Below are 23,502 nucleotides of genomic sequence, written 5' to 3' on the forward strand. Positions count from 1 at the left end.
GCTGCCCTCGGCTCCGAATCCAGGGCAAGGTAAGACCTGGGGTCGGGCAGGGGCACTAATGTGAGGCTGGCGGGACAGAGAACCTGGAGGGAGAGGCCAGAGCTCCCGGGGACCGTCCCGAGGACAGCGCCGGGGACCCCAGCTTCTGAGCCGGGAGAAAGCACGCTCCCCCTGAGGGAGTCCGATGCCCACCCGTGTGTTCCGTGTGTTCCGGGCCCAAGGTTTTGTGCGGGCTCTGCGGAGGGACCCCCGCCACTGCCCGAGCACCTCTGCTGGCTCTCCCTGCTCCCGTGTCCCCACTATTCTGTGGGTCCGCCCAGCGCGGGCCGGGGCCAGGTGCTGGCACGCGCTGGACCAGATGGGAGGGACTCTCAGGGCCTCAAGGGCAGTCGAGACGGGGCCGTCGAAGGCACTCGCACAGGGCAGCAGGCTTTCCTGCGGGGGACAGCCCCGTCCTTCTGAGGCGCCTTCTGCTCGTTTGTTCGTAAGGGACCCGAACTCACCGCGACCTCCGGCGCGTGTTTCCCTGGCTGGTGGTGGAGGAGGAGGAGCTCCAAATTTGGGCACCGGGGCCTGCGCTCGGCTGCCTCAACCCGGCCCTCCTCGGCCTCTCGGCCTCCCTTGCACCCTCCCCACCTCCACCTCCGCCAGCCTCCAGGGCCGGGCTGACACTTCCCGCGCGCCCAGGGTGTCTCCCGCTACTTGGCTGCGCTCCTCGCCAAGGGCCCATTTGATCCTTACTCTCCAGCGAGGGCTCAGGGGCATTTGGGACAAAGAGCACGGGCGCGGGAGAAGGAAGGCCAGGGGACGCTGCTGGGTGCTGAGCATCTGGGACGCCCGGCAGCAGGCTGGCCTTCGTGCGCCACCCAGGGAGTGTGAAACGGGGAATGGGCAGGAGTGGAAACTGACAGTGAGGGGGAATGGGCTGATACTAGCTTCGGGATGAGCAAAGAGGAGGGGAACCCTTAGTGAGCGTGCCAACGGAGTGCCAAGAAGCGTGGCGGCTGGGTCTGGGAGTGTGAGCAAAGGCTGGAGTGTGTGTATGGTCTGTGGGGTGCGAAACAAGAATGGAGAGTCTAAGGTGGAGTAGGAAGACAGACTCCGCGGAGGGTGCGCTCGGGAGGAGGCAGGCTTGTGCTGGCCAAGGGGACCAGCCCCGGCAGCTGAGAAGGTGTCTTCTCTCTGGGACCTGTGATGACACCGACCTCATAGCGCGCGTCTTGCTGCCCCGGAGCCCCTGGGCCTCGTGGTCACTGCCACGGTGGTTTGGGATCTGTGCTCTGAGCGCTGTGCCGCGGTGCTTCAGGGCTCTCCTCTCACCTGCAGCGCGGAGAGTGCAGGAGGCAGATCCTGGGCGCGAGAGCAGGACCGTCGGCGCGCTGGGCATGAACCTGGAGGGCGGTGGCAGCCGAGGCGGAGAGTTCGGCATGAGCTCTGTGAGCTGTGGCAACGGGAAACTCCGCCAGTGGCTGATCGACCAGATCGACAGCGGCAAGTACCCGGGGCTGGTGTGGGAGAACGAGGAGAAGAGCATCTTCCGCATCCCCTGGAAGCACGCGGGCAAGCAGGACTACAACCGCGAGGAGGACGCCGCCCTCTTCAAGGTTACACGCACGTGGGGAGCCCGCGGTCGGGATGGGGGGAGGGCCCCAGAGAGCCGATTGGTCCCGAGCCCGGGCTCCTCGGTGAGCCCAGCCCCTGCGGGGTGCGCCCTGGCCTGCGGTTCAAAGAGGGAAGGGTAACCCACCGGGACCCACGAGATGGGGAGGTCGCAGCAGGGCGGGCGGCCCGGGAGCAACAGGTGTGGATGGGCCGAAGCCTCGGGAGAAGAGAAGTTTCAACTTCTCTAGTGATTTCACCAACGGGAGGGCCGGTCCCATTCTGAGCGTGTGGCTCGAGCAGCAAGCACTCAGGGAGTCAGAAGGCTCCAGCGGCAGGGAAGTACCGGAGGCTCAGTCAGGGGACGCCTGCCTTCCCAGGACAGTAGCTGGAGTGTTCTTGGCTGAATTTTTGTGGGTTTCTCTGTTTCCATCGGAGCCGCTTCCTGTACTCCTGGGTCTTTCCTTGCCTCCTCTAATCAACTTGTCCTTCTCTCTGTCTCTCTGTCTTTGTGCACGCCCGTGGGTGTGCTGGTCATTCCCCCCCCCCCAACCCCGCAGGAACTGTTTACATGTTTCACTATGTTTTGGCTATTTGTCTCTCTCCGATTTTTTTTTTTTCTTTGATTCAATCCCTCTCTGGCACCGACACTCTCTGGTTCCGTCTCTCTTTGGGCCCCTCCATCCCTATTTCTCCCTCTCTATTTCTCTGCCTGTTTGCCAGACTCCCTCTTTCCAAGTCTCTCTCTCTCTCTCTCTCTCTCTCTCTCTCTCTCTCTCTCTCTCTCTCTCTCTCTCTCCCCTCAATTGTTCTCTAGGTTTCTGTCTTTCTCTCTCTGCCTCTTCTCTCCCCACCCGCTTGGGTTCTCTCTTTCTCTTTCTCTTTCTCCTCCTCTAAATATTTCTCTTCTTCCAGGATCTTTGTTTTGGGCCCCTCTCTGGGTCTCCCTCTTGCTGCGTATGTGCATGTGGGTCCCTGTCAGGATTGTTTTCTCCTGGAGCAGTTACCCAGTGAGCTTTGCCTTAGGGCCCAGCCCCACCACCTGTGGGCTGCACAGGTAAAGGGGACTTCCTCAGGGAATTTGCTCTCAGAGTACCTCAAACTGGCTGACAGCTCACCACACAGCTCTGTCCCTAGTTCCAATCAAACCCACTGCGGAAACTGGGTGAGCAGGTCCTTTTCCAGGGATCCTCCACATCTTACCCACCTGTCACAAATACTTAGAGAATGTTCCCACCACTTGTCTTCAAATTCCTTTGGAATTGCAATTTCCATTCTTTTTAAAAAGACCTTGTATTTTAACTTTTCCCCCTCTTCTTTCCCACCAGGCTTGGGCGCTATTTAAAGGAAAATTCCGAGAAGGCATTGACAAGCCAGACCCTCCCACGTGGAAGACACGTTTACGGTGTGCTTTGAACAAGAGCAATGACTTTGAGGAACTGGTTGAGAGGAGCCAGCTGGACATCTCAGACCCCTACAAAGTATACAGGATTGTTCCTGAGGGAGCCAAAAAAGGTGGGACTTCCTCGATCTGCATCACAGGATATTGGCAGTCTGACACTTGTAGCATCTTAAGTTCATTCTGAAGCTCACTTTTCTATTTTTGTTTTCAATAGCTTGCCGGCCATCTGCCCCATGGTCAAGCCCAGCAGGTTCATTGTCTGAGTTCTCTGGGTCACTAATTGCAAGTCCTGCGGTTTTAGTGCAGGATACTCTCTCACACTCCACGCCTACAACTGTGTGTGTGCGTGTGTGTATTTTCCAGTTAGGTCTATTAAGTTATGGGCTAAATTTCCAAACAAGAAAATGGAGAACTTGTTCAAAGCTGTACTTATTAATTTTTCATGATTAACCTTCCACAGAAGGAAGCATTCATACATTCATATATTGCTACTATTTATATTAATAAAAATGTCAACTTTTAGGATACACTATGGTCAGCTGGGCTGCTTATTCAAATTCAGACTCCCTCTTTCCAACCTTCTGACAGTGTGTCAGAGTAGAGCCCAGGAGTCTGCATTGTAACACACCATACAGGTGACCTTTTTGCAGCACATTTTCCTGGTGGGGCCCTTTCTGTCACCAGTTGCCTTCACACACAGCAGGACCTTGTAGGAATCAGTTTAATGGAATGGTCAAACAATGGCCCAAGAGAATTGCTGGAAAATGTCTAATTTGTCAATAGTCTAATTAGTCAAATGTCTAATTTGTGCATTCTAGGAATTAAATCCTCAGATATCTTTTCTAAGATTTGATGTTTAGTTATGTCAGTTCCCTTTTTTTTTTACATTGTGCCATTTCCCTTTTGCAAAAACATACAGGAGCAAAGCAGCTCACCCTAGAGGACCCACAGATGACCATGAGCCACCCCTATACCATGCCGACTCCTTACACCTCACTCCCAGCGCAGGTACCATGGAGGTGCAGGGCTCTGGAAGGGAAGGCTGGGGAGAACACACAGAACAAACCTCATAAGCTTGTTTCTGTTATCAGTCAAACAGCTAAACAAAATCCCTGGGCATTGAATGAGTGCCTCACTTTCCACAGTGAGCTCTGGGGGTTGGTTGGAAGGAGGGGAGGGCTGCATGTGTCTGCCTATTGGTGTAGACTTCCACTACCGATTCTGAAACCTTCTGGGAAACAGACCTATTGTGGAAGTTGATGGTTTTGGAAGTAGTACTTTATATCATGTGAAACCGCGGGGCAGCTGATCTCTTTAGACATTTCTGATGTGAATTACAGCTTTGTGGTCTTCACTTTGGTGGGGAAGAGAAGGCAAATTTCCTTACGGGACTTTTGGCACCAGATTTAACCATATTATAGAGCTTTACATATGTCATTACTTTACATCACTGTCTCCGTTATGCTTTCTTGATTCTTTATGGATAGTTTTCGCCTAGTGCAGTGATTCCAAACCTGTGGGTCGCGACCCCTTTGGTGGTCGAACGACCCTTTCACAGGGGTGGCCTAAGACCATCCTGCATATCAGATATTTACATTACGATTTATAACAGCAGCAACATTACAGTTATGAAGTAGCAACAAAAATAATTTTACGGTTGGGTCACAACATGAGGAACTGTATTTAAAGGGCCAGAAGGTTGAGAACCACTGACCTAGTGTGATGAGCCATTTACTCTAAGGTCTTTCAGATGATAAAACGATTTGGCTGCCCACCAAATAAAAGATTGCCTGAGGAGTTGGGGAGGATATGAACGAATCTGCTTCCCTTTCCAATGCCCACGAACTGTTCTTTGCTGATCTGGTTGCTTTCATCTCTTTAGCAGGTCCATAACTACATGATGCCACCTCACGACCGAAGCTGGAGGGAGTACGTCCCTGACCAGCCCCACCCTGACATCCCTTATCAATGTCCTGTGACCTTTGGACCTCGAAGCCACCACTGGCAAGGCCCAGCTTGTGAAAATGGTGAGGACCGTGCTGGGGCAGGTTGCTGTGGCTGCCACTGACCCAGCAGAGTGCACCTGGTGAATGGGCCCTGGTCTCTCCTGCTCTGTCCTTCTGGGTGGACCACAACTCTCTCCCCTTATCAGAACTGCTGGGGAAGACATCACACATTGAATGAGGGTGTTCCCTCTCCTGTGGGATGGTAAGGTCCTAGGAGGAAGGATGCCAAAGGTTATAGATACCTGGCCTACTGTGTGCCAGGACCTATGCTTACAACTACCTTATGAGAGATCTTATTTAAACATCATGGAGATGATGTCAGATAGCTAAAAACTGCTCCATGTTTTATAGAGGCAAGCTCACAGAATGTACTCTATGAAAGTGAAGGGCTGGGATTCAGTTTCAGATGTCAAACTGATTAGCTATGTTTTTTAAATTACCTGTTCAAAAGGTTAATATTTTTTATCCTTGCCAAATAATCTTAGGCTTTACTTTTAACCCTCAGGGCGGGGGGGGGGGGGAGAGTAGATTTTAGCAGCCTTTCCTCCTGGATTGTCCCTTAATATTGACTGAAGGCCACAAAATTTTGCTAGTCTGTTTCTGTTTACACATCTGTAAAATGGGTTTATTCCAGCTCTGCGCAGTCCCTCTCTCCACAGGGGCACCAGGAGATTATTGAGCTAGTATATTTCACTTAAACAATGTTGTACCATTGTAGTTGCTCTTGGGATTAGAGGTGATAATAAGGGAATAAAGAAATAAGTAACATAACAGTCTCCACAGGGTGTGTAGTGCTGGTTTTGGAGCCCAAAAGACTTTACTCATTATAGATGAGCTGTAATCCATGCCCGTAAGGTCCCCAGACATCAAGATGAGCTCTCTCAGCAGAAGCACTAGTTAAGTGAAGAGAAAATTTCATGTGATGTATTCAATACAGCAAACACAAGCTTTTAGAACTTTAAAAAAATTATTGGTTGATTTGAGAGATAGAGGAAGTGGGGGAGACAAAGAGAGAGTGAGAGAAACATTGATTTTGTTGATCCATTTATATATGCATTCATTGCCTGATTCTTGTATGTGCTCTGACCAGAAATGGAACCCACAACCTTGGTGTATTGGGATGACACTCTAACCAACTGAGCTATCTGGCCAGGACCAGGCTTTTAGAATTTTGAGTTAGCTATTTGAATAGAAATCTTGAAATGGATCAGCACACAGATTCTTTTGTATGTTCTGGAACTACTTGGTCAGTCCCTGTTTTTCTAGTCTGTTCAGACCTCTCGGCGAATGGCATTGAAGAAGTTTAAGATCTGTATTGAGTAGCATATTTACAAAAGAACTCAGAATTCCGTTTTATTAGCTTTCAAGAATGACTTCGGCAAGGGTTGGTTTTCTAGATCACAGTAGAAGATTAGCAAACATTAAACCGTCTCTGGAATTCAGACCTATGTCCAGTGTATCAGGCTCTGTTGAATTAATAACTTCAGTAAGGAGACAATGCCCAGAGCTACGCAGAAAGGCAGGTAGGCAAGCATAGCTTGAAGCATTCATTGACATTAAATAAAGTGCAGCTTCTAACTGGGCTCTTTGATGTGAGAACTCGTGTAGACCTGAGCTCACAGTTCTGCTGTGAATGTGCTGTGTGAACAGGGCTAAATCAGTTCATCTCTCTGAGTCTCAGTTTCCCTGTTTATCAGTTATGGAGGGATGTGGTCAAAGGGTACAAACTCCCAATTATAAGATGAGTAAGTTCTGGGGATCTAATGTATAGCATGGTGACTATTTAGCAATGCTGTATGATACTGAAAGTTGCTAAAAGAGCAGATCTATAGTGTTCTCACCACACACACACACACACACACACACACACACACACACACAATGATAATTATGTGTGGTGATGAAGGTTATAACTAACGAAAGAAAGAAAGAAAGAAAGAAAGAAAGAAAGAAAGAAAGAAAGAAAGAAAGAAGAAAAAGGGAAGGGAAGGGAAGGGAAGGGAAGGAAAGGAAAGGAAAGGAAAGGAAAGGAAAGGAAAGGAAAGGAAAGGAAAGGAAAGGAAAGGAACAGAAGAAAATTACTGCAGGAGAGTTCCGAGTTTCCTTCCAAAGCTGTGAAAGGCTCCTTCCTCCTTCACTTTAGTTTTTCCCATTGGACTTGAGCTTGTCTTGGCCTTTTGGGAGAGCCAGAGGTCAGCTCCAAAGGTCCCTGAAGCCCTTCCCTCCCAGGATTGGTGCACCCCCACCAGGGGCTAATAGTCACACCTCAGGAGAGGAGGCCTCCCTGTTTGTGTACAAACTCTGACTTTTATTTACAAATACAGGTTGCCAGGTGACAGGAACCTTTTATGCTTGTGCCCCGCCTGAGTCCCAGGCCCCTGGAATCCCCATTGAGCCAAGCATAAGGTCTGCCGAAGCCTTGGCCCTCTCAGGTGAGTGTGGCTTACGGTCTGGAGGCACCCAAGGGAAGTTGGTGCCTACGGTGCTCACCTCACTTTTGGGTAGATTTGATGGGGAGGTTGGTGAGCACAGCCCATGGGCCCTCGTTTTCCTCCAGCTGGTGCCCGTATGTGTGTGGACACTCCTGACTCCCCACCTTGTGGGTGAGGAACATTAGAAAAGTTAGCACCAAAAAGCCAGTGTAGGATTCTGATGCAATTCTACGCGCTGGATGAGTCATTTTATGTTCTTCATTGGCATCTATCTGAATTTCCTAGAATATGCAAACACCCCGGTTTCATTTACCTGGCCCCTCTTCAGCTAACAGCCTCACAATGTAGTATACCTTCTTAGAAAAACGCATCAGGGCTTCTCATCTTGAAAAACTGATCATCCTCCCAGGTTTAGCCACAAACAGTGTTCTCATCAGCTTCCCGGGGACGCTAGTTCTGGCTGCTTGCCTTCATCACAGTTGCATGCGTATTGAGGACTTCCTCTGAACTGAGATATGTTTTGCAGAAAATATGGCTTAGATTTGATTTTCAAGGTTTCATTTCTAAAAGAGTCCTGGCACCTTGGAGAAGCCACCTGTTTAAGGGAGGGACCTCAAAGTGTACTAACGATGTGGTGTGTGCATATTTATTTTTTAGGTAATGTGTTGCATTGTTTTAAAATGAGATTTGTTTTTACATTAAAAAATGTAAAGCTTAAGTTTCCAGGTTCTCCTCTGCTCCCCCTCGCGCTTTAAAAATCAGTGACAGAATCAGTTAAATTCTCAAGGTTTCAGGGGGACGAGTTATGGGCACCTTTCTCTCTGCAAGGGGAGCTGGAGTTTTTGTGATTTCACCCTTTTTGGTTCCAAAGTTCTGAATGAGGCTGCTGTCTTCTTCCTAGATGTTCCTAAATGATGGAGGAAGGAGATTTTCCAAGTAGAAGGGCTTGTGTTTGTTTTTAGAAACTTTCAAATGCTTTCTTAAGCGCCTACAACTTGTGTGGGTGCCTGAAGAGTAGGAAATAATAGCTATTTGTATCACTGTGACCTTGTGATTTTTGATGACATATAATGAAATGAAACCTACCCTGCAAGTCACCTCTAATGGCCAACGCCCACTCTCCTCAGGGCATGCTCTCCCAGCTCACTCTCCACCAACGTTTACAACAGCAGAAATTGAAGTGGAGAATTGAGACATTACGTGGGTTAAGTCTCAAAACCTGACACTGAGGAATAGGAGGGTTTTGTGGGTTTCTGTTTTTGGAATGCATAAGACAGATTTATTACTTGAATGCATTTATTAGACAACTGCAATTATCATTCCTTTTAAACCCATACATTTGCACAAGGGTAGCTGATGCCTATCCACAAAGTCCTTGTGCTTCATTAAGGGGCCCTTTGCCATCCTAGGTTGGTCCTTTCAGTCTGTGGGTCATAAGTCAAAGAAAGTTCTGGAATCAGCAAAATTTTATAACTGAGTTCATCTTGTTTAATGTTTTAGAAAGCACCATTTTAGAATTATTTTCAAACTTAAATATGTAGCCTAGTGGGATTTCAGCAGACTTTACTCTGAGAACATTTGTCTTATTGAGCCTTTCTTTCCACATCAATTAATTTTGTTTTACATATGCTGTGAAAAAAAACTAATTTAAAAATCAGAAAAGCAAAAATGAAAAATAAACATAACATTCTCAGTACCCAGAGATCAACATTGTTAACTTAGTGTTTAGCCTTCCTGAAACTTCAGAGTGTGTGTGTGTGTGTGTGTGTGTGTGTGTGTGTGTGTGTGTGTGTTAACCTAATGGCATCATATTGATATTTTAGGGTAGTTTCAGATGGGTGGATATATTTGCCCCCTCCCCCTGCCGCCCCAAAATATCATTATACTCTTTGCCAGTAGAAATTAAACTTGGACTTTATTTTCTCCAAAATCAAAACTGATTGTTATGCCTAAAGATTAATTTTTGTTCAGTGGTACATGACTTAGTGTTTTAGACATCACCATTACCTCATCAGAGAGAGAGAGAGAGAGAGAGAGAGAGAGAGAGAGAGAGAGAGAGAGAGAGAGAGAGAGAGAGAGAGAGAGAGAGAGAGAGAGGAAGCTCTTTACTGTGGTGCTCTCTAAAAATAGTCAAACCTACTTTTTTGAAAATTAATGAAAGTTATGCTCCCTCAATCCCCCCAAAATCCCCCCTCACATAAATGGGGGAAATGCAGAGTTAGACAACATCCAATTGACTTGTGGGCCTTTTCTATCATCTCACTGTCTGCGAATCTCCAGGAGTGAGAGAAAGGCACACAGATCTCAGACTTCCTAGACACTGGAACTTTTTACTTTCTATGGCGTATCTTGGGCAGCAGTGTCCCACCAAATACTGTACTTTGGATGGTAGTTTGGCATCATGAGGGCTGTGCACTGCTCTTGGTCCCTTAGCACTGACCCCAAATGCTCTGTGTTTGCAGACTGCCGACTCCACATCTGCTTGTATTACCGGGAAGTCCTGGTGAAAGAGTTGACCACGGCCAGCCCCGAAGGCTGTCGGATCTCCCACGGGCACACCTATGATGCCAGTAACCTGGACCAAGTCCTCTTCCCCTACCCAGAGGACAATGGTCAGAGGAAAAACATCGAGAAACTGCTGAGTCACTTGGAAAGGGGTGTGGTCCTCTGGATGGCCCCTGATGGGCTCTATGCCAAAAGACTGTGCCAGAGCAGGATCTACTGGGACGGGCCCTTGGCATTGTGCAGTGACCGGCCCAACAAGCTGGAGAGAGATCAGACCTGCAAGCTGTTTGACACACAGCAGTTCTTATCAGGTAATGCACCTCATTATCGGTTAGAATGCAGCGCCTCAGCCCCGTGAGCCTACAGAGGGAGAATAAGGTGGTGCTGGCCTGTCTGCCGCAGTGGTCAAAAACAGCAGGCCACTCGCCCAGACAGAGGTCTCCTTCCGTTAATCCTGATCCCAGAAGAGGTTTCTTGTTTAGTTCACATCTCACCTCTCCTTTTACCACCAGCTCCTTTCCATCAGCAGAAGGGTATGAAGAGGAGGGTGATTGCTCAGGGGGATGTGGTTCAGGCTCATGGTTTGAAATTCTGGAATTCAACAAGTAGTCACCTAGTAACAAGGTTCTTGGTTTATTGGCAGTATGATCTGAGCAGGCACATCTGTGGATATTTCAGCTCTTTGAAAGTTCGTAGGAAAAATGCAACTGTGAGAAGTATATTGGTGACATTCTTGGTTATGAGATGTGCAGATGGGACCAAGGACAGTGTGTTGAACTGATTTTGAAGGGAAATTATAAGAAGGCTTTGAGCTTCTTCTATATATGTATGTCTCAAATCATATTTTCCAGAACCAGGAAGTTTTGTTTTCCTAGTTTTGATTTCATGACAATTAAGTTAGCTCTGGGCTGGCTTTTGTGAAACTGCTGGCCAAGTTATTACCGAAGTTTCAACTGAAGTGTTCATGTGGCCATCTATATGGACGCTGTCTCTTTGGGAGGGAGAAAGCTATTGTAACCTGCACTAATTACCAATTCTTTCTCTACCTTGCCCTAACCAATTTTTTTTAAAAGTGCCTCCTTTGGAAACACCTGTGTCTTCGGGTTTTCTTGTGCCCCTCCTTTCCCTGAACGTTCCTCTTAAGTCAGTCCATTTGCAATAAAAACGTTCTGGCACATTAACCGTTGCTCAACTTTTTAGGTTTATCTTGCCCAAATTCGCTTAGGCTCATTCAAATTCTCTTTTGGTGCTGAAACAAGTATTTCCCTAGATGACTAACCCTGCCACAGAGGTGTGACAGGAAGAGGGAGCACTGTGTCAGGTTCCCTAAGGCAGCACCTTGGGTGACAAACCACCTGTGTCTGAACAACCCTTCCTAACCGAGCTGCAGAACTGTGAGGATTCTCTCTTTCCAGAGCCCAGCATGGTGATCATGGTGGAGTCCTGAGAGTGGGTTCTGAATGCACCCACTGGGTTTGGATCTCCTCCAAGACTATGGGTCCTGGTCTCTTTGGATCCAAAAGCTACCATAGGGCTAGGCTTTAATTAAGGCACCCAGGGAAATGGCTCTTCTCTGAGTTTCTCTCATGAGGCACCTTGTAGGAAGGTAGAGGCCTCTCATTCTAACGAGGCAGTAAGTTCCTCTTTGAGTCACAGTGAACTGAGAGGTGGATGCAGGCAACAAGTGGCAGGTATGACGTTCCAGCTGTCAGCATCCTCGGCTGCAAATTCACTTGCCTAGAATTTAGTGTTTATCTGTGAGCAAGGATTAACCTGTTTGTTTTTCTTTTCCCTTCTTCCAGAGCTGTGCTTTCTGTCCACAGCAAGCTCTTATCTGGAAGTGTTCACTGAGGTGCAGGGAGGAGCCTATAGTCACAAGCCAAGTAGACCAGCTTCTGCACAATCACAGGGCACCTTCAGGCCAAGGAGGCAGGACTATACCAATGTGCCATCCTAATGAGCTTGTGGAGGCGTGATCTTAGGCCTCTGTGGTGTAAATGCCTTTTATACATCCTAAGTTGGTGAGGTTTCATTTGAATTCTGGAAGAAAAAAACAAGCAGGAAGTCAGTCCAGTGAGTTAGCTAGAATCTGCTCTTCCGTTGAAGAGAGCAGTGGAAATCTTTGCTATCTACCCATTCAGGATTTGCAGGCTGCCAGGGACAGCCCCAGAGGCACTGCCAGGGTGTGGATCTGATAAAGATGCAAAGGTGCTGTTCTACAGAAGTCACGGCAGAGACTGTCAGCATCCTTCTTTGACAAAAGGGACATTTGAGTCTAGTGGAAAGAACAGGAGCAACTAGAGGCATGAGAGTTACCTTGAATGTGGGTGACATGCTCAACGCCAGAGGCTGAACACATCTTTCCAACAGTGTTCTGTTCTCCATTTTGCATCCTTAGGGTAGGCGGAAGCCCCTAGTCTTCATGGCTACCCTTCCCATCTCAGACCATCGTCTGTCCCAGAAAGCAGGCGAAAAATCTTCTGTAGTCACACAGTTTGGGCCTTGTGCCACGTGGGATGCCACTGCCCAGAACTGGGCTCAGTCTCCAGGATGGTGACAGACCTTGTCTGTGGTACCCAAGTCACACAGAGTCCTGGGTGACAGACAATGGATTGTATCAGCAGCTTTGAGAGGAGGTTTTTAAGTAATCCTGAAAGTAGTCAGAAAATTCTGATTGTTTTAAAAGAAAACTTATTCTTTGTATAAATTATTCTTTTAGCTCCACATGGCTATATTTCTCTTCCTTTTTCTTCTCCTTCACTCCTTTCTGCTACCTTTTGCATCCTCATGGGTTCAGTACTACAAAGCAAGGTTCTTAACCTCCAAGCCTTATTCCCATGAAGAATCAAGTGAGACCTGCACCCTCTCAGGAAAGCACAAATAGGAACAGGTACATGCAATTTTGCATCTGGGCTGAAAGCCCCTCTTAGAGAAGTGAAGAGTACTCACTCCTGTTTTAGTCTTAAGGATCAACATGGAGCTTTTGCTGCCTGTTTTAACCTGGTGTGCTCAATGATGAGGGTTTCTGAGCATTCTTTTTTTCTTATGGGGTTTCTTCAGAACTGCAAGCATTTGCTCACCATGGCCGTCCGCTGCCAAGATTCCAGGTAACTCTGTGCTTTGGGGAAGAGTTTCCGGATCCCCAAAGACAAAGGAAACTCATTACTGCTCACGTGAGTATTTAGTCACATTTAAATAACTGTTTCCCTACTTTTCACCAAGGACAGGGGTCTATTTAGAGAAGTCTCAAATGAAAAGTAAACACGGAGGGAGGGCTGTAACTCAGTGAATGTGCAGGAGAGCAGCCTCGAGACTGCGTCCTGTTTCCAGTCTTGGAATTCCACTCCTCAAAAAGGAAGCTAACTTCCAACCATTTCATTTGTCTCCTCTTTTTTATTTTTCAAGGAAATTGTCATAGTTCCATTTTATAAGGATTTAAAAGGATTGATGCTAAAAGTTGTCCTTTAAAATTCTTCAGTTTAATATTGCAATCAAAATGCTGTCTGATATTTATTTGATGGAGTTTTCCCCAAATGTGTATTTTTTAGCTCCTTCAAATATTTCCCAAATCCTTTTATTTCTGGATTTTTGTTTTTTAAAAATTATAATTATTGGAAACAAGAGCCAAATGATATTTGGAAGAATACAGGGAGATCAGACCATTGCAATATCCTGAGGCCGAATTTAAGATGGGTTCAACTGTGGCAAGTAAACACCTGTTTCATAAAAAAACAAAGAAAAAGAGGTTTATATTGATAACATTTAGCATTAATTTGCCACAGAAAAGAGTTTTGAATACCTAGGACTTTTGAATTTGAAAATTTTGCATTGCATCTCTATATACCTTCAAGAGTTATTAATGGGCCCAAATAATAAACAGCGAAGGTAAAAAATGATACCAAATAATATAAAAATTCAGGTCATATTTTAGTTCTGATAATGTTTCTCATTAAAAACTGAAATAAAACACTCTCCTAATCTTAAACATGCAGTCCCCCTTCTTGATTGTTAAATGAAAAACAAAACAATCAATAAACAAAATATAATCCTATGGACTTCAGATGTTTCTCAAGAATCCTCGCCAATGATTGATATAATTACTGATATAATCTTGTAAACAACTGGAATTGTTAAATGACGAACTAAACTGGGATTGATAAATAACATTTAAGAAGTTGGTGACGAACTCCCATATCAACCTGACTCTAAGGGTTTTGGATGCACTAGCTTTCCTATAATTAGGCAAGGAAGGGCTCTCCATGCAAAGACCCCTGAAGTCACCTTGTACCCCGTGGTGCCACCAAGGACTGAGCGGTGGGGGGCGGGGGGTGCCCAGGAGATCCTATTCCTTTTATTATGGATTTAATTTATTTTCGGTTCTTCATATGAGTATGCTTAATTTCTGTATATCAAATAACATAAAGGCTCAATTTAATAGCACCATTGACTGAAAGCGCTTGGTGTTTTTAGATGCTGTAAATTTAGGAAAAGCTGAAAATTAAATTTTAATATTGATTGCAATCACACTAATAGACAAATTAGATTAATTTGGGAACAAGTAAATGTTCCCACAATAGCAATTTTGTTGATGAGGTTGCTTCTTTTTCTTTTCTCTTTAGTTAAGAAACACAGATGGTCTAGGTCAGTGGTCGGCAAACTGCGGCTCGCGAGCCACATGCGGTTCTTTGGTCCCTTGAGTGTGGCTCTTCCACAAAATACCACGTGTAGGCGCGCATGTGCAGTGCGATTGAAACATCGTGACCCATACGCAGAAGTCTGTATTTTGTGGAAGAGCCACACTTAAGGGGCCAAAGAGCCGCATATGTCTCACGAGCCGCAGTTTGCCAACCACTGGTCTAGGTCATCCTGGAATTGTAAGACTGTTCAGGATGATCCCCTTCATCCTTGTCATAGTGGCCTAAATTCACTAAATATGACCTCAAATTTCCTTTTAATTTGGTCATTTTGCCTGATTTGTTGCAGTCTCAGTTAAATGTAAATTTCTAACGACAGATTATTTAAAAGTATCATCTTTACCTTCAATTGAAACCCATAATTAAGTAGATTCTGTTTGGAGCTTGATGTATGAAAGATGAACAAAAATTGGTTCTTCAGAAGGCCCCAAGTATAAAATTTTTTATGTTATAACACCTAACACCTAACTTTATTACACTCTTACATATATTGAGTTATTTAATGGTGAGCCAATTACAGGATGTTAAAAAGAATATCTTAGTAATGTCTTCTTCAAACCTTTTTAAAGGTTGAACCTCTACTGGCCAGACAGCTCTATTATTTCGCTCAGCAAAACAGTGGACACTTCCTAAGGGGCTATGATTTACCTGAACACATGAGCAGTCCAGAGGATTATCACAGATCCATTCGCCACTCCTCCATTCAAGAATGAGAAACGTCCAGTGATTCTGCTTCATTATAAATATCTGACTTTGACCGCACAGCTGATTGAACCCCCCTCGTTTTGTTTTGTTTTTGTTTTTTGACGACACTTGAGAAGAATCTCAGCAGGAATGTGTGTAGAAAATCAGCTCCATCTGATTGACAGACAAGCTTATTCCAAAATAACGGATGGTGGTCTTGAGGGTCTCCCGTAGATTGCCAACATTGGTGATAACTGTGAAATTAACCAAAGGATGTGTTTACATTCACTGAAATGCTATATTTTATTTGATGGGGATTATTTCTTGAAGACTGAGAAAACCTGTGTTTCAGTGTTGACCACTAATAGAGTGATGAAAGCACTTAAGTGTTGTATTATTTCTCAGGGAAGTAAAATCTAAATTTGAGGCTACTCTGCTCACAAAAGAAACAAATTAATACATGTAGGAGATATTCCTGCTGTGTAGAAAATGCTTGCTTATAGAAAGAAAGGAGTCTTTGACTGAGGTTGGGCCACAGTGCCTCCAGCTTTTGGGTGGCCCATCTCCCCAATTGGCCTGGGTCTCACCCCAGGTAGCCCCGATGCCCTGCCATTCTTTCTGCCCTGTTTGCTTCCCTCTCAGGTGCCCTGGAAGCCAGTTGGTAGACTCGGTTACTAACTTCTTGAGCCAAAAAGCATTAGGACTACCCTGAGTAGTACTTTTTTTTATCCTTATAAAACTGCTACATAACATTATATATGTTTTAGATGTACAGCATTGTAATTTGACATCTGTATGCACTACAAAGTGAGTGATCTCCCCGAAAATTTAGTTATCATGTTTCACCACACAATTGAAACCCTTCATCCAACTCAAGCCCCCCCAACACCTTTCCTCTCTGGTAACCACCAATCTGTTCTCTGAATCTGTGAGTTTGTTTTTGTTTGGTTTTGTTTATTTGGTTGTTTTTGTTTTTAGATTCCACATATGAATGAAACGATATGGTATTTGTTATTCTCCATCTGACTTATTTCACTTAGCATAATGCCCTCAAGGTCCATTCATGTTACAGTGCATGGCAAAATTTTAGCTTTATCTTTTTTATGGCTAAACAATATACCACATCTTCTTTTTCCATTTGTCCACTGATGGATACTTAGGCTGTTTCCATTTCTTGGCTGTTGTAAATGCTGCAGTGAACATAGGGACCACGTGTTTTTCAAATTAGTGTTTTTTGTATTTTTCAGATAAATACCCAGAAGTGGAATTGCTGGGTTATATGGTAGTTCTATTCTTAATTTTTTGAGGAATCTCCATAGTACTTTCCATAGTGGCAGCACCAACTTACATTCCCACCAAAAGTGTACAAGGCTTCCCTTTTCTCTAAATTCTCTGCGGCATTTTTTACGGTCTTCTTGATAATGGCCATTCTAACAGAAGTGAGGTGATATCTCATTGTGATTTTGTTTTGTATTTCCCTAATAATTAATGATGAACATCTTTTCATGTGCCTGTTGGTCATCTGTATGCCCCCTTTGGAAAAAAATGTCTATTCAGATTATCTGCCCATTTTTAAAATCTGGTTGCTTGTTTTTATGTTTTTGTAGTGTATGAGTTCTTTATATATTTTGGCTATTGACCCCTTGTCAGATATATGATTGGCAAACATCTTCTCCCATTTAGTAAGTTGCATTTTCGTTTTAATGGTGGTTTCCTTTCACTGTGCAGAAGCTTTGTAGTTAGATGTAATCAATTTGTTTATTTTTCCTTTTGTTTCCCTTGCCTTTAGATTCAGACCCACTTGGGTACTACATTTTTATCTGTCCTACAATCTAGTAGTGATCGATTATGATTCTTTTGTCCTTAGTCGTATTCTGTAGAAATCATTGCTTAAATTGTTTTTTCCTAAAGAAGAAGAAAAATCCACAATCCAAGTACTAAAGCTGTATTTTGGAAACTCAGTGACATTTCCCCTCTTATCCTCTTTGTTTTGTTTGGCTATCAGCGAGTTATCCATGACAACACTAAGAGAAGGAGCCAGTGCTTTTTGATTTGGTGAACTCTGTTAGGAAAGATGATGACGGAATTTCACGGGTTGCATAACTGCAGACTCAGTGGGCTGTTTTTGCTTATTTTGTATATTATATGCTTCCTCATGCCAATAATGGTTTGACATGTTCATCATTAATTATTAGGGAAATACAAAACTGGGCTTTTCCAAAAATACATCTTTTTATAGAATCACTAAGATATCCACTTGCTTACATAAGCCTGACTACTTGTTTGTTTTTGAAAAAGTACAGATATTTAAACATCCAATATTTTGATCAAACTATAAAACAATTGCTGTTACTTTCAGGCTCAACAAAAGAGTTGGTAGTTTCCAAATACATGCCACTCTTGCTCTAATCTATACTTTTTATCATTCAACAAACAATGCACCTACTTTGCGCACCCACTGTGTGCTCCTTTAATGCAGCCATACAGGTTTACCTCATTCCCTGCAAAAGCTCTGCTGTAGACTCCACTGCAACACAGTTAGTAAGCCCCAGGTATTTTGCAAGCCAGTCCCGATGAATACCTGTGGGCAGCAGATTGCGTTTCTCGTGAACTGCGGTGACTTATACATCTTATAGATGCTAAGTGTTTGGGGTATATTATCCTCTGCGGTAAATGAAGATTTTACAAACACCACTGTGACCCAGGCCTGAGTGGGGCCCTCCTCCCCGTGAGCAGTGAACCCCACACTTTGAGAGGCTCTGTGGGATCTGCCCGGGGGCTGTAGCTTCTTAATTTTCCAAGTAGATCCTTAGTTTCAATCACTTGTGAGAATTATTTTCTTCTTCTTTTTCTCTCCTTTAAAAAATACTCATCTGCTTTAACACAGGAGTTACGTTTTCTGGAAAATGCTGTTGGTTTAGGCCATTTCTCTCCTCTCCCATTAATAAACTCAACTACGCTGAGTGTATTTTCAAGGGATCCAGAGTATGGCTAGTGAATGAACCAGTTATAAAATATTCAGGGTGAAGACTCCTAACAGTTGGCTGAGGACTTTGGAAAGGAATGCCTCCTTCCCTGACTTGATAAAATGGGATCAGCAAACCAGAACAAACTAGTTTGTTGTCAATGAAAGATGCTGTAAAAGAGTTTAGGCACTTGGCCTGCATCCCTGGCTAGTGTTGCGCAGTGATTAGAGCATTGGTCTGCATACCTAAGGATCTCAGGTTTGATTCCTGATCAAGGGCACTTACCTGGGTTGCAGGTACATCCCTGGCCTGGTCAGGACGTGTATAGGAGGAAACCAATCAATGTTCCTCTCTCACATAGATGTTTCTCTCCCCCCTCTCTTTCTTTCTCTTTCCCCCACTCCTCCTCCCTTCCACTCTCTAAAAATTAATGGAAAAATATCCTCAGGTGAGGATTAACAAAACAACAACAACAAAATTTTAGCTTGCAGCAAAAAATACTTGTTTCACAGGTGTATTTTCTTGGCCTACTTCTTGTTCTTAGAATTTAGTTAAACTGTAGGCAGTAGTTGAGGTTTTCTGGAAAGCTTTAGAGAACAGGGTGACCAACTCATTTCAAATGAAAAACTTGAGTCTGAGGCAAAACAGGACAGTTAGTCACCCCCTGGAGAACCCAGCAAGACCATTGTGTTTGAGCCAGGAAGAGACTGCTCCACTGGGAGAGAACATTTAAAATCCTAAGTGGGACGAGCAAGCAGCTTGACCATGTGGTTATCACCTGAGCATAGGGCTGTCAGGTTTGTGTTCAGAGAAAGGTGTGCACTGGGCTGAGGCATGAATAGGTTTTCTTCCCAATCACTACATAGAGGCCCCAGAGCAGGACCAGCTCTGGGAATCTTAGGCGGGGTCTGGTACGGGCTCTGTCTGAGAAGCTGAGCTGTGGGTGGGTAGGCATTGAGAGGCAAGGATCACTCCCGCATCAGGGAAGGTCAAAAATTATTTTAGGGCATCAGCTAATTTTTAGTAAAATGCAGACACAGTTCAAATCCCCTTTCATTCCTCTTTGATCACATTTCTTCCCTTTCTCCACTGGTGAGCATTTTTCTGAAAGCTGTGAGCTTCCCTAGGGCTATATTTCTATTATATATCTCCCTAAGTTGTTTTTAGCTGACAGATTTATGGCACACCTAATGCAACATTTAAATAGATGAGTAAATGTTGCATTGGGGCTGTTCTGCCACCTAGACTGTTCTGCAGCTTGCTTTTCTCACACCCCTGTCTTTGAGATCAATCCGTGTTGATGCAGGAGGATCTCATTCATTGTTTAACTGTTGTTGAATAGCTTGTCCACATGAATGTAGTGAGGGTCAAATTTTCTGGCCTTTATTTTCATTGCTTTAAGGAAAGCAAATATATGAAGGGTGGCTGAAGTGGAGGAGAAGAGAGGAAATGTGGAAGAGAGAAGAAAGGCCAGCAGACCAATCCACCTCCATATAAACTCATATATTGCTTTAGACTATTTGGGATAGAAGGGACCTCATAGGTAGAGGGGTTCACTCTTCTGCACCCCTGATTTAAGGGTGGATAAGAACAGGCGGTTCCATAGATTCAGCCCAGTGCTGTGCCGGTTCAGTCTTGTCACCAAGCATCCTAGGCAGGGGTGTCTTGAGAACAAGGCTGATCATTCCGTGGACAATGGTTGTACATAATCGTGCCATAAATGTTAATGTAAATTGCTTTTTAACACAGATTTATATTTGTGATAATCTGATGTTTTAAGTAGTTGCTAAATAAAGACATTTTAAAAAATAATGTTATGGGCCATGTATGTTATTAAACACTCATCTTGATAGCTATTTATTTATTTATTTATTTATTTATTTATTTATTCTTTATTTAGTTTTATTAATTTCAGAGAGGAAGGGAAAGGGGAAGAGAGAGATGGAAACATCAATGATGAGAAAGAATCATTGATCGGCTATCTTCTGCATGTCCCCTACTGGGGATCAAACCCGCAACCTGGGCATGTGCCCTTGACCAGAATGGAACAAGGGACCTTTTAGTCTACAGGCTGGCGCTCTATCCATTGAACCAAACTGGCTAGGGCTTGATAGCTTTTTAAATACTTCCTCCTTCTGGTGCATTTTTTTTTTAGCAAGGTTGCTTTAGCAGCCTGCTTCCTTCCTGGTTGTCATATGTGTCCTTAAAATCAGATTTTTAAAAATTGCTTAAAAATATACAAAACTTGTCCTAGTGTTGGGCAGCTCCTCCAGCCCAGGAAACACATCTGAGGAGAGTGTGACCATCCTTCTTTTTTTCTCCCTCTTCTCCTTTAGCAGGTCTAGTGGACCCAAGGAAATCCATACCACAGCTCTTTGATTTTGTCCTTGTTGTTAAAGGAGAGAATAAAGGGGAGAGGACATAGGTTAACTGGTACCCTGAATGTGAAATGTAATATAAAACTGTGTGTGGAAAAAGGCACACGCATGAGATGGAGCCCCTTGGGGCCTCTGGTGTCCCTCTGTCTGCTGGTAACTCATCTCTGTGTAGCCAGCAAGGGGTCTACCTTTCTCAGTCTATGTATTGCTCTGTCTCATAGGAGACCCAGCCCTTCAGCCCTATCAAGTGCTGAATATTTTGTGGGAACACCAGAGAGAGGCTGCAGATAAAGATTGCTCTGAGCTGTCAGAAATGTTTGTAGTTTGCAACTAGGAGCCCCAGAATATTAGATTAGAATACTTTTGAATTTGCTAAGTGCTAACTAAATAGAAATAATGGGGAAATAAAGGATCATAGTGCTTTAGGGGTTCTATCTGCTCAGCAAGTATGGATGGACTTGAGTCAGTATACATGAGCAAGTCTTTTCAAGTAATATAGAAACTTTGCATACTAAAGAGTTTCAAAGCGATTTTTAGCTCTTTGACATGTCCTTAAGTAATTTTACACCTCCCTCAGGTATCAGTGTTTACAAACTTTTCTTCATACAGAGTTAAAGTTTGACAGTATTGGGTTTAATTTCCTTAAAACACGTATCACCTTGATGAAAAAAATACTTTTCTTTCTTTTTCTTTTTCTTTCTTTTTTTTTTTTGTTAATCCTCACCCAAGGATATTTTTCCATTGCTTTTTAGAGAGAGTGGAAAGGAGGAAGAGAGACAGAGAGAGAAGCATCAATGTGAGAGAGACACATCAATTGGTTGCCTCCCACATGTACCCCAACAAGGGCCAGCAACTGAGGTAAGTGCCCTTGAATGGAATCAAATCTGGGACCCTTCAGTCTGAGGGCCAACACTCTATTTACTGAGCCAAACCAACTAGGGCAAGAAATAGTTTTCTATAAAGTGCACTGGCAATGCTACCTATGCCACAAACATGATCTCTCTGAAAAGAAATTCCAGGAGTCATACTATCTCATCTTAGGACAAGCTATACCTAAATTAACCCAGCTAGCTAGCTATCTTCTGAGTCAGTGGAGAATTGTAAATCCCAGGGCATCATAGGTACTTGGAAAACCAGGTACTTCTTCGGGGAAGCCCTACCCCCGCCAGACTGACCACACCTGGGCAGATGGCTGTCCTGAGATACATCCTCGAAAGGCAAGAGCCCCAGAATATTAGATTAGAATACTTTTGAATTTGCTAAATGGTAACTAAATAGAAATAACGGGAAAATAAAGGATCATACTGCTTTGGGGGCTCTATCTGCTCAGCAAGTACGGATGGACTTGAGTCAGTATATGTAGCAAGGCTTTTCAAGTAATATATCTTCCTCTCTTCCTTCTCCCTTCACCACCCTCCTGGCATGCTGCTGTCAGCAGGGTGGCCTCCACCATCGTACTTAGACCATCTGTCGGCATGATCTACTGTAAAGTTAATTTTATCCTAGCACTTGAGTGAATGGTCAAAAGTTTGGAATCTGAGGTTCCAATTATAGACACTTTATTATCCATAAAACCCACTGTTTCTCTGCTATGGGTAACTTACAACTCATTTTTTCTCCTCTCCCCACAGGCTGTGGTGTAACAGTGGCTTTAAAGAGAATCTCCTCAGTAAACGTAACATCTCTGCCTCTTATTTCCTCTCTTCCTGGGTCAGGGTTCCATAACGCTTCATCTGGAGGAAGATCCAGGCATCTGAGACCCCTCCCTTCATTCTTACTGCCCCGTCGCGGATTTCCCTCTCGGGCCCCTCTGAGCTGTTGCAGTGCCCAGTGGCCCTCTTCTCTCTCTGAGGACTTCTGCCGCTCTCCGACCACCTGGCCAACACCCTCTCCTCCACCAGGTCTTAGCTATGCCTTCTTCCTGGAAGCATTTCTTCACCTCCCACGCTAGGTCAGGGAGCTTTCTCATTTGTACCTTCTGTGAAGGATAATATTGAAAAGATGTCCCCCACTGTGGGCATCCTCTTTGCTTACGTCCAAGCAGCCAGTACACTGGTGTTCTTTGGGTCAGGGCAGAAAGAGCACAGCCTGCTCTCTGCTCCTGTCGATCATCTTCCAAAGACACTGGTTCTCAAGGGAAAATAGAGGACTCGTGGATCCAGGAATTTAAGGAAGATAAACCCTTCCACTCCTCTGGCCGCCCAGCTCAGACTGGGGACAGATGCACAGAGCTCAGGAAAGAGAAGAAATGAGTGTGTAGACTTCAGCTGCCCCCTGGTAAAGGAGAGCTATGCTCTGCCTCCCGGAAAGAGCCTGTGAGTTGCCAGGGATGGAAAACTTGTGGAAAGAACAGTGAGGAAGCAGAGGTTATGGAGGGCAGCCAGGATAGCTGAAGGATAGCTCCATGGTAACCTGCATTGACCAGTGACTATGAGACGGAGTGGTAGGCCTCCTGGGTTGAATGTGAGTGGACACCACCTTGAGGACCAGACTTTTCCTCCCTTCCTTCTCCCTTCACCACCCTCCTGGGCACTGCAGAAGCAGCACCATACTTAGTACCAACTCAAGGAAAGGGGAGAGACCCAAAGTTTATTGAGATTTAGTTCCATCACCCTAGTGCAGTGATGGCGAACCTTTTGAGCTCAGCGTGTCAGCATTTTGAAACCCTAATTTAACTCTGGTGCGGTGTCACATATAGAAATTTTTTGATATTTGCAACCATAGTAAAACAAAGACTTATATTTTTGATATTATTTTATATATTTAAATGCCATTTAACAAAGAAAAATCAACCAAAAAAATGAGTTTGTGTGTCACCTCTGACACGCGTGTCATA

The 23,502-nt window shown here is 44.6% G+C and overlaps 1 protein-coding gene across 1 annotated transcript; it reads left to right on the forward strand.

Annotated features, from left to right (window-relative positions):
• The first annotated feature begins 1,373 nt into the window (after positions 1-1,373).
• Positions 1,374-15,763, forward strand: IRF4 (interferon regulatory factor 4). Its single transcript, XM_081086697.1, has 8 exons — positions 1,374-1,604; positions 2,928-3,114; positions 3,921-4,009; positions 4,884-5,028; positions 7,332-7,439; positions 9,902-10,255; positions 13,005-13,117; positions 15,208-15,763. Exons 1-8 carry the CDS (start codon positions 1,386-1,388, stop codon positions 15,349-15,351), a joined length of 1,359 nt encoding a protein of 452 aa, XP_080942823.1. The 5' UTR covers positions 1,374-1,385; the 3' UTR covers positions 15,352-15,763.
• Positions 15,764-23,502: the final 7,739 nt, after the last annotated feature.

Source organism: Myotis nattereri, assembly GCF_964212035.1.
Source record: "Myotis nattereri genome assembly, chromosome: 3".
NCBI lineage: Eukaryota > Metazoa > Chordata > Mammalia > Chiroptera > Vespertilionidae > Myotis > Myotis nattereri.

Coding starts and splice junctions, on each gene's coding strand:
- IRF4 (XM_081086697.1), top strand. CDS start 1,386: ATGAACCTGGAGGGCGGTGGCAGCCGAGGCGGAGAGTTCGGCATGAGC. Junction 3,115..3,920: donor TCCTGAGGGAGCCAAAAAAG/GTGGGACTTCCT, acceptor AAAAACATACAG/GAGCAAAGCAGCTCACCCTA. Junction 7,440..9,901: donor CGAAGCCTTGGCCCTCTCAG/GTGAGTGTGGCT, acceptor CTGTGTTTGCAG/ACTGCCGACTCCACATCTGC.